Raw genomic sequence first — 13,634 nt, 5'->3', positions numbered from 1 at the left:
TGTAAAAAAGAGCTGGATGCAATAACCAGAGGTGCAAATAGACCTCCATCTAATCTTTATAATTCCAAAAGCTGCGTCCGATTATGCTGCGCCCCCTGGAATGGTAATGATTAAAGCGTCTTTGTATTGGTCCATTAACTGGCTACTTGTGAGGTGTTATTAGGCAGACTGGTTTGTCCAAACAGGGATAGCCATCGTCACCCAAAAGCAGGGGTCTCAAGGTGCCGACGCAGTTATATACAGCCCCTCACAGGTTAACAAAATAAGCATAAATCTGGCCCGCAATTCAGTTAATCCTTTATGCTTTATATGTTATTTTTTATATTTTATTTTAACTTGTTGTATTTGTGGGTGTGTTTTTTTTTTTGCTTACGCAGCGTTACGTGGTGCTAGTAAAAAAAGCCCAATCCACTCGTAGGCTGTTTGTCTCTACGCATGTGCTTACCATTCCCAGCAAAAACATTCTGTTAGTCTCTCTTGACTCTCAAAAAAAATTTTTAAAGTTGATCTGGAGCACAGACAGTTTCAAGATAGGTGGATGATCGATTATTTATTTGTGGAGTTCAACGCAACCGCCACTTGTCTGATATGCAAGGAGAAAGTTGCCGTGCTTAAAGAGTACAATCTTAGGTGTCATTATACAACCAAATATGCAGAGCAGTATGCCAGGTATGAAGGACAGAAGAGGGAGAGTCGCTCAGCTTTGCAAAGATCTTTCCCTGCAGCAGAACTATTTCCAGTGAGCAAAAAAGACAAAGTGATGCTGCAGTTGTGGTGAGTGAGCTCTGAAGGACTTGTTTTGTTTAGCAAAAGTGGGCCAGTATAAATGCATCTGCATTTATTGATATTGATCTGGATAGCCCTGGGATAAACTGGTGGGAATAACGAGGGACGGAGAAAAAATGGTCTTGTGGCACTGATTCAGAGAAAACTGGAGGAAGAGCATGTAGTAGATCATGTGATTGCATTACATTCTATTATTTATCAGCAGGCACGCTGCAGTAAGTGCTTAAAATTTGACAGTGTTATGTCAGTTGTGGTGAAATACATAAAATTCACCAGATCAAAAGGATTACAGCACCGACAGTTTAGTGCTTTTTTGGAGAATATTGATGCAACATAAGGTGATTTCTTGTAATTAACAGAAGTGCACTGGCTAAGCAGAGAAAGTTTATTTGAGCTGAGAGAGGAAATCAAGGTATTTTTGAAAGAAGGCAGGATATAATGGGTGATGGATCTTATCTTCTCATTAACATCACCCAAGAACTGAATTCACTCAAAAGCTGCAGGGAGCAAACCAGCTGGTTACAGTGGCTTATGACAGTAAAGCTAAGACTGTGGATTGCACAGATTGCTGAGAAAAAACTCACTCATTTCCTAACATGCAAGTCCATGCAGGGTTCCAAATTCAGTACTGATGAATATGTTGCTGCTCCTGAGAACCTACAGCAGGAGTTCAACAGCGATTTGCTGTTTTCAAGACTTACAGTGATATTTTTCTGATATTTGCAGTCCCCTTTACCTATGATGTGCACAGTGCCCCAGTAATGCTTTAGATGCAGCATACAGATTTCAAAACAACATTTAGGGAAGCACAAGGAAGACAGGATATTGTTGGACAGTTTCTAAGAGAGCTACCCCCATCTTTTCCAAAGCTGTTGAGGTTGTTCACTCGAGTCTTGTGTCTCATTGGGAGTGCATATGTATGTGAAAAGCTCTTCTCAACTGTGAAATTTAATAAATCCAAGCACAGATCCAGACTGACAGATGCCCATCTCTAATTAATCATGTGTCCACTGCAAACTCACTTAAAGCAAATGTGGCTCCTGGGTTACCTCAGCTTCTATATTAAACCACAAAAGCAGGATGGACATTTTGTGATTCAGTTTGCAGTATGACATAGGATGACCGTTCTGGATAAGGTAAAAAGCTCATCAGTTAATCAGTTAATTTGAACAGATTTTTTTATTGGAGCAAAGTTAACATCTTCTCATCATCCCAAACAAAACATATATAGCATATAGAGTCCGAGGTGGTCAACCAACATAAATGAACAAACCCGTGCTAGCTAGCGTTAGCATATGTTACTAGGCTAAGTATACTATATACTCTTGTTTTTTGTCTATCCTACATACCTCAGAATGATCCACCAGCACCTTTAGGAGTATTCGTTTTCGTAAATGTCCCTGATTGGCTGTAGTCAAATCCAAAAAAAAAGCAAGACCAAACAAGAGAAATCACCACAGCTGAAGACAGCATAATGAAGATCCCAGCAAAACTTGTCGCTTTTGTTTACAAAGAAAACTGTTGACGACTCCTGTTGAAGTACTGGGTGCTTGCAATGTGTTTTGCAGGACAATAACACAAAAGGTTTTACTACAAAAGGTATGGTGTTTAACAAATGTGTAAATATGATTAATACAAACATACAAGCTAAATGGCTAGGATTATTAACCCCTAATGTTTTCATGTGATTTTCATAATGATTTGTTTTTTTTTTTCAAACAAACTATTAAAACTGTCAACTTTCAGTTTGACCTAAACATTAAAAGGCACTAACCAAGTGTAATCAATCAGCCTGATTATTGCCAGCATGCTCTTATAGATGATGCCTGTTGTTATGTCTAGTATATATTTTTTAGACATATATACTAATATATACAAACGTAGACTGTGTAATATTTAACAGTATATAAAAAAACTGTTCCAAAAATTTCAACTTTACAGGAGAAGGAAAACATATTTTAAAGTTAGTCAATGTAAAAATATTTTCTTACATATTACAATCAACAAAATATTTTCGTACACATACACAGATGCAGTTACACACACAGGTTTAATCTAGCTCACACAGTCTCACTGAGGAGCCAATATAATTCATCCTAAACCCTGCATACAGGGGTTCATCAGTGAATGTGGTGTGGAATGTGTGTAAGTGTGTGAGAGTGTGTGTATCAGAGGAGACACTGTAGAAGGACAAAGTGCCGGCCGGACAGTCCACATACACTCCTACCCTCCTACAGCCGGGGGGCGGGGGGGGAACAGCAGTGTAGTTCTTGTTGTGATGAACAGAGTAACTGTTCTCAGAACAGTTCAGACTCCAGGACTTTTCATTCCGTCCAAACCAACAGTCTTTACCGTACCCTTTTCTTTTGACTGATTTATACGTCAAAGCTATTACAGCTTCCTCTCCGCTCCACTCAGCCTCCCAGAAACAGCGTCCCGTCAGACACTCTGTACTCATCACCTGCAGGTACACATCAAACCTCTCTGGGTGAAAGCGATTGGACTGCTCCTCCACACACTCCACTTTTCTGTTCCCCTCACTCAGAGAGAGGCGAGTGTGTGCTGTGTTTGGGTCCAGGGTGAACTCACAGGCGTCTGAACACAGAGGAGAAACACATTACTGACAGGTTACAAATTAAATGCAGCAACAAACTGTGTAGGGCCCATGAGCATGAGACTGTTACTAGAATCCCCCTCAAGGGGGCCCTCCCACCAGTTGCTGACAGCCAGCCAGTTTTGAGATTCCCGCAAATATAAAAATCAGCATCATTAAGCTAATTTGTCAATCAGGAAGGGGAAGAGAAAGAAAGAGAAACCACTTGAAAAAACAAGACAGTAGTAAGTGATAGTTTACACTGGATTAATTAGGCCTACATGTTCAAATGCTGTAATTTAGCTGCAGGTTGGCTAGCAACATAATATTTGGATAATGCTTGCTAGTTACATGCATGTCAGTCAACGCTAGTAATTAATTACAGCAGTTAGTGCAGCTTGTTTCGACCAGGCTGATAATTTGGCCTCACTCTCTAATATGTTATATTAACAGGAAAACGCAAGCCTGTACCAGATTCACTGCTTATTGTATTTAATCGCATTGTTTAATGTTCTTAACATTAGTTGTGAGAAGGTGGCATGATAATATAGCTGCTGTACCATATGGGGGGGTGTAGTAGTATCCATGCACACGTCTTTAAAGCATCAGGTGCATGGTCTAATTCTTAGACAACACAATACTTAAATTTTCTGTGTTAAGTAGTAAGTCTGTGTACATTTTTACTAATGTTTAGCATTGGTAGTTGTGGAAATGCAGCTTGGTTCTTTCTAAATATCAATGTTCAAATGACTATGCACTCTTCTGACTTTTGTTAATAAATTAAGGAAGCAATATTTGTACTTTGATATTAAGAAACTTATATTAATACAAGTGTGTGTGTACAGCTCTGGAAAAAAATGAAGAGAACACTTCAGTTTCTGAGTCAGTGAGTCAACGGCAGGTAGTGAGGAGTGACGTGAGCCGAGTTAAAAGTACAAACAGGTTTATTAGCAGGAAGACTAACAGATACTGTTAACAGAATAGCCAGGCAAACAGCGATCTCACCGATAACAGAAGATGTAGTCAAAAATCCAGTCCGAGTTCGTAACTGAGAAACAGTCCAACTACACATCAAATCCAGAAAGGGCAAAACAAAAGACATAAACCGATAATCCGAAAACAGGGTCGTAACGAGAAGGCAAAAACAGAGCACAGGAAAATAACGCTTAGTATGCAACATGAGTCGACAATACCTCGCAGTGTTTGTTTACAAACGGCCGCCTTAAATACAGGAAGCTAGAGGGCAATGAACCGGAACTAACACAGAAGACAGGCGAGTCAGAGCGTCAGAGCGTAACGTGATTGGGTGAAGGTGAGCGGGTGTTGTTGACGTCATTGTTCATGGGATTTTGGGAAATGGAGTCCGGTAGTGTGGAAGGAGAACACGGCGGCGTGACTATATATTATATATATATTGCTATTTATAATTAAATGTTTGAATAAAATTATCATCAATGATTTATTCTCTAAATTATGGACAAAATTTCTCCCAAATACCAAACAAAAATATTGTCATTTAGAGCATTTATTTGCAAAAATGAGAAATGGTTAAAATCCACCAGTCTTACACACTGCTTTTGGATAACTTTATGCCACCCCTGGTGCAGTTCAGCTTGCTTTGATGGTTTGTGATCATCCATCTTCCTCTTGATTATATTCCAGAGGTTTTTTAATTTGGTAAAATCAAAGAAACTTGTCATTTTAAAGTTTCTTATTTTTTTCAGAGCTGTATTTTTACTATGCAATTTGCACTTTATTTTTATGATTGTTGTTATGGGATAGTAGTGTTTTTTGGCAATGTTTAAGTGCAAATCAGGTCAGAACAGCACCGGCGTGCCGCACAAAATATGGATAAAAGGGTGGTAAGCACAACCCGCACAGCGAAGAAACGACAGCTTAACAAAGACTGGAAAAATATCACCAACTGGGTAAAACCAGTGCAAAGCAAGTCAGGGAAAGGTTTGTGTGAAGTTTGCTTGAGTGATCTTTCTGTTTTACACGGAGGTGAATACAAGCTGAAACGACGAAGACAGTGCGAGACTCACAAAAGACATGTTGCTTAAAAGGAGGTTTCCCAGTCTATGCGTACGTTTCTGCTAAAACCCAAACAAGATTTAAATGTAGATAAAGTAACTGCAGCTGATCTAACTACAGTTTTCCACACTGTGAAACACTTCCTATCAAACAGACCAAGTTAAGTTGTTGATCTCTGTTGTTAGAGGAAAAACAGGAAAGCCATACCAACCAAGTTTATATATATAAAACTTTCTGTTCATAACAGTCTGTTATGTGCTAAAGGGGCAGAATAGAAATGTTTAATTGTTTAATTAACCAACACAAACATAGTCTTTGTCCAACATTTGGTGAATTGGAATCTGGTCACCCTAGATATTACTTCTTAAATTCCTATCCCTAACATTAAACGCATTCTACACATTTTTTAAGTACTTTGTGGTCTGTCTCTCTGGGGTCTTAATTACTGGCTGTAACATCTATATATATTTTTTTTAACGCGGATGACCTGCGTAGTCACTAGAACTGGAACTGAGTAGCTCTCATTAGTTTCCATGTTCCAGCTGGATTGTTTTTCAGTCCATCAATCCAATCACTTGTTTGTTGTCTCATTTGATGTTTTGCTGTGTTGTATTTGAGGTCTTTCTGAGAGGAGATTTAATTCTCTATTTAAAATTACAGTTTAGATATGGACCTGTGAGTTTGCCCTGGCTGCACCTTGCACTGTTCATTTTAGTGTTTCACCAGCTAAAACACCCACTGCAACTTTGTAAGGACTTGTAATTTAACTGATTAGTTTAATCAGGTGTTTGAAGAAGAGAAAGTAGTCAATGTGAAGAGCTGGGATCCTCCAGGACCAGGATTTAGAAACATTGACTTATGCACATGTGTCAAACTGCAGCATGCACGGGCAGTGTGTTTTTTGTTAGAGACAGGATCAGGAGGAAACAGAGGTTTTGATTGTAAAATGCATTTGCAGAAGCAGTTGTCTTGCTAATGTGTTAGCATTACTTGGGATAGGATTAACTAGTGATTAAAGTGTACTGGAAGCACACACAGTGTGTGTTTGGGTTGGGATAGAGAGTTAGTTTAGTGTGTGCGAGCTTACACTTTTTTAGTCCTGGTTTGATTCTGATCATTCCTCCATACTCCACTCTAAACACACACACACACACACAAACACACACACAAACAGAAACATTATTTAATATTATTCTCAAACATTAGTTGTCTAGTGAGGTTACCTACCAGTATTATTTGCTATTGTGTTCATTTGTAGTGGTAGAAGATTCTACTTCTTTTAATCCTGGCAGTAGCTTATTCCACATGTTTGCTTGTAGAAATGTTTACATTGTTTTACTCCAGTAGTTTCCACAACCTCAAATCATAGGTTGTAGGATGATAGAAAATGCAAATGAACAAAATGCAGCATTACTTATAAATATTTTAATTGTATAAACCCAAGATTTATATTCATGTTTTGTCTGGTCAACTTAATTTTGTCATGCACACGGTATTTAAACAGCTTCAGTAATCGAGCCCTGAAAAGACGAAAAAATGTTGAAAAAAGAGGTGAAGAAACGCGCTGCTTTTTTTCTCTCCTGCTGAACGTCTATTTGATGAATATAAAGACATAATTACAAGAAAAGTGAACACTTCTTGTATTAATAAACACAGAGAAGCTGCCTGGCAGAAAAATGAAGGCCAATTAAATGTGTAATATTATTTAATCCATTCATTGGCATTCCAAAATCTACTCATCTACTGGATTGTCTTCAAATGGGCACCATTGTCAATCACTGTCCTGAATGTTGGCTGCTCCTTTTTATAGCCTACATTTTTTGCTAATTTATATCACTTATATCACTCATATGCAAATATTATAATATATAAGGTAGCTGTCTATGTCCATTAAATTTTTGATCAAGTTAATCGAACATTTATTTTATTTATATTGAGCAAATATGATTACATATGTGAATTGATATAATTTGTATAAACACTTGAATAAATCTGAACAAGAATTATGGGATTACAAATATAATAAAAGTAACTTCATCTAAAGTACCTGGGCATCATTAATACTAATAAATGTGTTTTTGTGATATACAGTTTATGCAAATATATATTTATGGTGTAGTAACCACAGATACAATTGCATAAATTGTCCAGTAAGTGATGCTAGAGTGTTCTTAGCTTAATTGCACTCTGAGTTAGAATAGAGAGAGCAGTGACTCAGTACAGAAATGGAAACCTGTTTGTCTAGAAGTGTCTAGGAGAAGTTCCACACAAATAAAGAAAAATAAACATAGATAACCTCTCTCTGCCTCATCTACAGGGCCATCTCAAAAAATTAGAATATCTTTGAAAAGTTGCTTTTTTCAGTGATTCAGTTCAAAATGTGAAACTCTATATTATATAGATGTATTAAACACAGAGTGATCTATTTAAGTGTTTATTTCTTTTATTGTTGATGGTTATGTCTTACAGCCAGTGAAAATGCAAAAATCAGTGTCTCAGAAAATTTTAATATTATATAAGACCAATGTTTTTTTTGGCAGTGTTTGCTAAGTCCTGCTGGAAAATGAAATCCGCATCTCCATAAAAGTTGTTTTCAGCAGATGGAAGCTGTAAGATATGAAGTGCTGTAAGATTTTGTGGGAAAACAAAACTGCACTGACTTTAGACTTGATAATAAAACACAGTGGATCAACACCAGCAGATGACAGACATGTCTCTCCAATCCATCACTGATTGGTGGAAACTTCACACTAGACCTCGAGCAGTTTGGACTGTGTGTCTCTCCACTCTTCCTCCAGACTCTGCTCCCTTGATTTACAAATGAAATGTAAAATGTACTGATGATCAGTGATGGTTTGGAGAGACATGTCATCTGCTGGTGTTGATCCACTGTGTTTTATTATCAAGTCTAAAGTCAGTGCAGTTTTGTTTTCCCACAAAATCTTACAGCACTTCATGCTTCCCTCTGCTACTGACAACTTTTATAGAGATGTGGATTTCATTTTCCAGCAGGACTTGGCACCCTGCCCACACTGACAAAAGTACCAATTGGTCTTATATAATATTCAAATTTTCTGAAACACTAAGTTTTGAGTTTTCATTGGCTGTAAGCCATAATCATCAATAATAAAATAAATAAAGGCTTAAGATAGATCACTCTGTGTTTAATACATCTATATAATATATGAGTTTCACATTTAGAACTGAATCACTGAAATAAAGTAACTTTTCAAAGATATTCAAATTTTACGGTTGCCAACTTTTTGAAAGTGGAATATGGTACGTGGGGGGGGGGGGGGGGGGGGGATGCAAATAAAATGTATCTCAGCAATATAAGTGTTTTTACCAGGAAAAAAAGCACCAGATATGATTTGAACAGATGCAAATAAGCATAAAAACAGTAAAACATAACAAAGATTTTTTTTATATTTTACTATAAGTATGTTTTATCCCGTGAGCCTAAAGCTAAAGAACAAAGTGTAGAGATTCCAGATTTCTCCTGGATGCTCCTCAGCCAGCATGTGTATATTATGTTCAGTTCCGTCAGCATCTCACCTGATTTACCACATTTACCAATTTACCAAACCAGGTGTTAATTAATTTGATGAGAACTAGAAATAACTCTATTAAGATTTTTAAGAAAAACAGGGCTGAAAAAGCTCTACTTTTTTATAAAAATGCTGTTTGTATTTATTGTAATGCTGTAATGTGTTTTACTGAGCTTGTAAACACTTACTGCACAGATAAGAAGCTTTTTCTTTAATGAAATTCCCACATGAGCCTAAAACTTTTGCACAATACTGTGTGTTTCATTCAGAAATATGATGTTCATAACAGAAATATTTTTAATGTAAGAAATTACATTCGACACTGCTCCCTCTCTCTGTATCCTCCTCTCCCTTTATCCTCCTCTCCCTGTATCCTCCTCTCCCTGAATCCTCATCTCTCTGTATCTTCCTCTCCCTGTATTCTCCTCTCCCTGTATTCTCCTCTCCCTTTATCCTCCTCTCCCTTTATCCTCCTCTCCCTTTATCCTCCTCTCCCTGTATTCTCCTCTCCCTGTATTCTCCTCTCCCTTTATCCTCCTCTCCCTTTATCCTCCTCTCCCTTTATCCTCCTCTCCCTGTATTCTCCTCTCCCTTTATCCTCCTCTCCCTGTATTCTCCTCTCCCTGTATTCTCCTCTCCCTTTATCCTCCTCTCCCTGTATTCTCCTCTCCCTGTATTCTCCTCTCCCTTTATCCTCCTCTCCCTTTATCCTCCTCTCCCTGTATTCTCCTCTCCCTTTATCCTCCTCTCCCTTTATCCTCCTCTCCCTGTATTCTCCTCTCCCTGTATCCTCCTCTCCCTGTATTCTCCTCTCCCTTTATCCTCCTCTCCCTTTATCCTCCTCTCCCTGTATTCTCCTCTCCCTTTATCCTCCTCTCCCTGTATTCTCCTCTCTCTGTATCCTCCTCTCCCTGTATTCTCCTCTCCCTTTATCCTCCTCTCCCTTTATCCTCCTCTCCCTGTATTCTCCTCTCTCTTTATCCTCCTCTCCCTGTATTCTCCTCTCTCTGTATCCTCCTCTCCCTGTATTCTCCTCTCCCTGTATTCTCCTCTCCCTGTATTCTCCTCTCCCTTTATCCTCCTCTCCCTGTATCCTCCTCTCCCTGTATTCTCCTCTCCCTTTATCCTCCTCTCCCTGTATTCTCCTCTCCCTGTATTCTCCTCTTCCTGTATCCTCCTCTCTCTGTATCCTCCTCTCTCTTTATCCTCCTCTCCCTGTATTCTCCTCTCCCTTTATCCTCCTCTCCCTGTATTCTCCTCTTCCTGTATCCTCCTCTCTCTGTATCCTCCTCTCTCTTTATCCTCCTCTCCCTGTATTCTCCTCTCCATTTATCCTCCTCTCTCTGTATCCTCCTCTCCCTGTATTCTCCTCTCCCTTTATCCTCCTCTCCCTGTATCCTCCTCTCCCTTTATCCTCCTCTCCATATATCCTCCTCTCCCTGTATCCTCCTCTCCCTTTATCCTCCTCTCCCTTTATCCTCCTCTCCCTGTATCCTGCTCTCCCTGTATTCTCCTCTCCCTTTATCCTCCTCTCCCTTTATCCTCCTCTCCCTGTATCCTCCTCTCCCTTTATCCTCCTCTCCCTGTATCCTGCTCTCCCTGTATCCTCCTCTCCCTTTATCCTCCTCTCCCTTTATCCTCCTCTCCCTTTATCCTGCTCTCCCTGTATTCTCCTCTCCCTTTATCCTCCTCTCCCTTTATCCTCCTCTCCCTGTATTCTCCTCTCCCTGTATCCTCCTCTCCCTGTATTCTCCTCTCCCTTTATCCTCCTCTCCCTTTATCCTCCTCTCCCTGTATTCTCCTCTCCCTTTATCCTCCTCTCCCTGTATTCTCCTCTCTCTGTATCCTCCTCTCCCTGTATTCTCCTCTCCCTGTATTCTCCTCTCCCTGTATTCTCCTCTCCCTTTATCCTCCTCTCCCTGTATCCTCCTCTCCCTGTATTCTCCTCTCCCTTTATCCTCCTCTCCCTGTATTCTCCTCTCCCTGTATTCTCCTCTTCCTGTATCCTCCTCTCTCTGTATCCTCCTCTCTCTTTATCCTCCTCTCCCTGTATTCTCCTCTCCATTTATCCTCCTCTCTCTGTATCCTCCTCTCCCTGTATTCTCCTCTCCCTTTATCCTCCTCTCCCTGTATCCTCCTCTCCCTTTATCCTCCTCTCCATATATCCTCCTCTCCCTGTATCCTCCTCTCCCTGTATCCTGCTCTCCCTTATTCTCCTCTCCCTTTATCCTCCTCTCCCTTTATCCTCCTCTCCCTGTATCCTCCTCTCCCTTTATCCTCCTCTCCCTTTATCCTCCTCTCCCTGTATCCTGCTCTCCCTTTATCCTCCTCTCCCTGTATCCTCCTCTCCCTTTATCCTCCTCTCCCTTTATCCTCCTCTCTCTGTATCCTCCTCTCCCTTTATCCTCCTCTCCATATATCCTCCTCTCCCTGTATCCTCCTCTCCCTGTATCCTGCTCTCCCTTATTCTCCTCTCCCTTTATCCTCCTCTCCCTTTATCCTCCTCTCCCTGTATTCTCCTCTCCCTTTATCCTCCTCTCCCTTTATCCTCCTCTCCCTGTATCCTCCTCTCCCTTTATCCTCCTCTCCCTGTATCCTCCTCTCCCTTTATCCTCCTCTCCCTGTATCCTGCTCTCCCTGTATCCTCCTCTCCCTTTATCCTCCTCTCCCTTTATCCTCCTCTCCCTTTATCCTCCTCTCCCTGTATCCTGCTCTCCCTGTATTCTCCTCTCCCTTTATCCTCCTCTCCCTTTATCCTCCTCTCCCTGTATCCTCCTCTCCCTTTATCCTCCTCTCCCTGTATCCTGCTCTCCCTGTATCCTCCTCTCCCTTTATCCTCCTCTCCCTGTATCCTGCTCTCCCTGAATCCTCCTCTCCCAGAATCCTCCTCTCCCTTTATCCTCCTCTCCCTGTATCCTCCTCTCCCTTTATCCTCCTCTCCCTTTATCCTCCTCTCCCTTTATCCTCCTCTCCCTTTATCCTCCTCTCCCTGTATCCTGCTCTCCCTGTATCCTCCTCTCCCTGAATCCTCCTCTCCCAGAATCCTCCTCTCTCTGTATTCTCCTCTCTCTGTATCCTCCTCTCCCTGTATTCTCCTCTCTCTGTATCCTCCTCTCCCTTTATCCTCCTCTTCTTGTATCCTCCTCTCCCTGTATTCTCCTCTCCCTGTGTTCTCCTCCTCAGTCTCTCGTTTCTCTTCCGCTTTGTGCTGTTAAACGCTGTACGTGAGCACTGGTCTGCGTTCTAAATCACTCCCTATCACAGAACCAGTGGTAAATAGTGCACTAGTTCTGTGATAGGGAGTGATTTAGAACGCAGTTACAGCCACCGCGCTGCCCCCCCCCCTCCGCTCAGAGAACAGCCACGCCTGAACAGAGGCTATGCTTCTGATTGGCTGTGAGTCTCCGTGTCAGGACCAATGAGAGTTGCAGACTCTGTTTAGAAGGAGTGGCTGTTCTCCAGCAGAGGGGGGCAGTGCCGCAGCGTTGTCTCTGTCTGAAACAAATCACCCGCCTTAATGACTAACCTCATAAATACGGGACAAAGCGTATCCCGAATCAATTCAATACGGAACGCGTTTTTTTCTGACCAAATACGGGACAATTCCCTATTTCACGGGACAATTGGCAACCCTACCCTTTATAACCTCCCCTCAAGTCACAATGGAAAAAATAACTGTATACAGTATAAATACTGTATTTCATTTTACACTGGCCTGAATTTGTTAATATTGAACCAATTAATTGCACTGTGCAGACCCATTTCCAATACTCAATTACCCACAACACACGTCTCATCCAATAGAAGCGTTGCAGCTAAGCTAAGCCTGGCTTACTGAGCTAGCTCGCTTTGTGGAACAGCCCTTATGTCTGCGAACAGAACAAGGAATAAACTAGAACAAAAAACAAAGAAGGAGCAACCATAACAGACACAAGAACGCACACCGGAACAGGAAAACACTGGTGCTTTAAATACACAAAGGAACAGGAAATACCTGGGGCATGTAAAGAGGGGGTATGGTTACAAGGACACAGGTGTTAACACTGATTACTGGAGTGTTGATACAGGAGGACACAGAGCCATGTGCTAGAGAACACATGGTTAGGAAAACATAAGGAGCCGGGATAAAACACAGAGATAGAACAGGAAGGACAAGGAACAGTACGAAAACAAAATTTATTCTAGTAGCATTCTAGTGTTTAAACAAAAGCACACCACCCAGTTGTCCATACCTGGGTGTGCAGCGTGGATATTCCTGTCTAGCATTGAGCAACTTTACTCCTGACTCTTCTAGGTGGTTGTAGGTCAGATCCAGTTCTTTAAGGTTGGAAGAGTTTAACCTCAGAGCTGAATACAGGGAAGCACACCCTGTATTTGTAATCATGCAACCAGATAACCTGCAGAGATAGAGAACATTTTGGATGGCTTGTTTGTCAAAATAAGTTTATGCAAACTATATAATAATATGATTGGTTACCTAATGCCGTTCTTAATCCAAAATAAAGCTGTAACTTTTCAGAAGTAATAGTTTATCATGAACACATCTACATTTTAGTTCAGTGAAATACACAGCAAATTTTGTGTGTATTTCAGTGATATGTCTAAACAATAAGTCTGTAACTGTTTAGATTTGCTGCATAATGAATATCAGATTCATCAGGTATAGAAAAAAC

The 13,634-nt window shown here is 40.6% G+C and overlaps 1 protein-coding gene across 1 annotated transcript in view; it reads right to left on the bottom strand.

Moving 5' to 3' along the window:
• Window positions 1–1,946: 1,946 nt before the first annotated feature.
• The window catches only part of LOC103032331 (uncharacterized), a 52,230-nt gene continuing 40,542 nt past the window's right edge, over window positions 1,947–13,634 (bottom strand). Inside the window, exons 12-14 of the mRNA XM_015603909.3 lie at window positions 13,194–13,358; window positions 6,501–6,547; window positions 1,947–3,381 (exon numbers count right to left, since the gene is read on the bottom strand). Coding sequence (XP_015459395.3) covers window positions 2,837–3,381; window positions 6,501–6,547; window positions 13,194–13,358 — 757 coding nt within the window. The 3' untranslated portion in view covers window positions 1,947–2,836. The remainder of the gene's footprint in view (window positions 3,382–6,500; window positions 6,548–13,193; window positions 13,359–13,634) is intronic.

The sequence above is a fragment of the Astyanax mexicanus genome, chromosome 21 (assembly GCF_023375975.1).
Source record: "Astyanax mexicanus isolate ESR-SI-001 chromosome 21, AstMex3_surface, whole genome shotgun sequence".
NCBI classification, from domain to species: domain Eukaryota; kingdom Metazoa; phylum Chordata; class Actinopteri; order Characiformes; family Acestrorhamphidae; genus Astyanax; species Astyanax mexicanus.
This window is presented reverse-complemented; position numbering and strand designations above follow the sequence as displayed.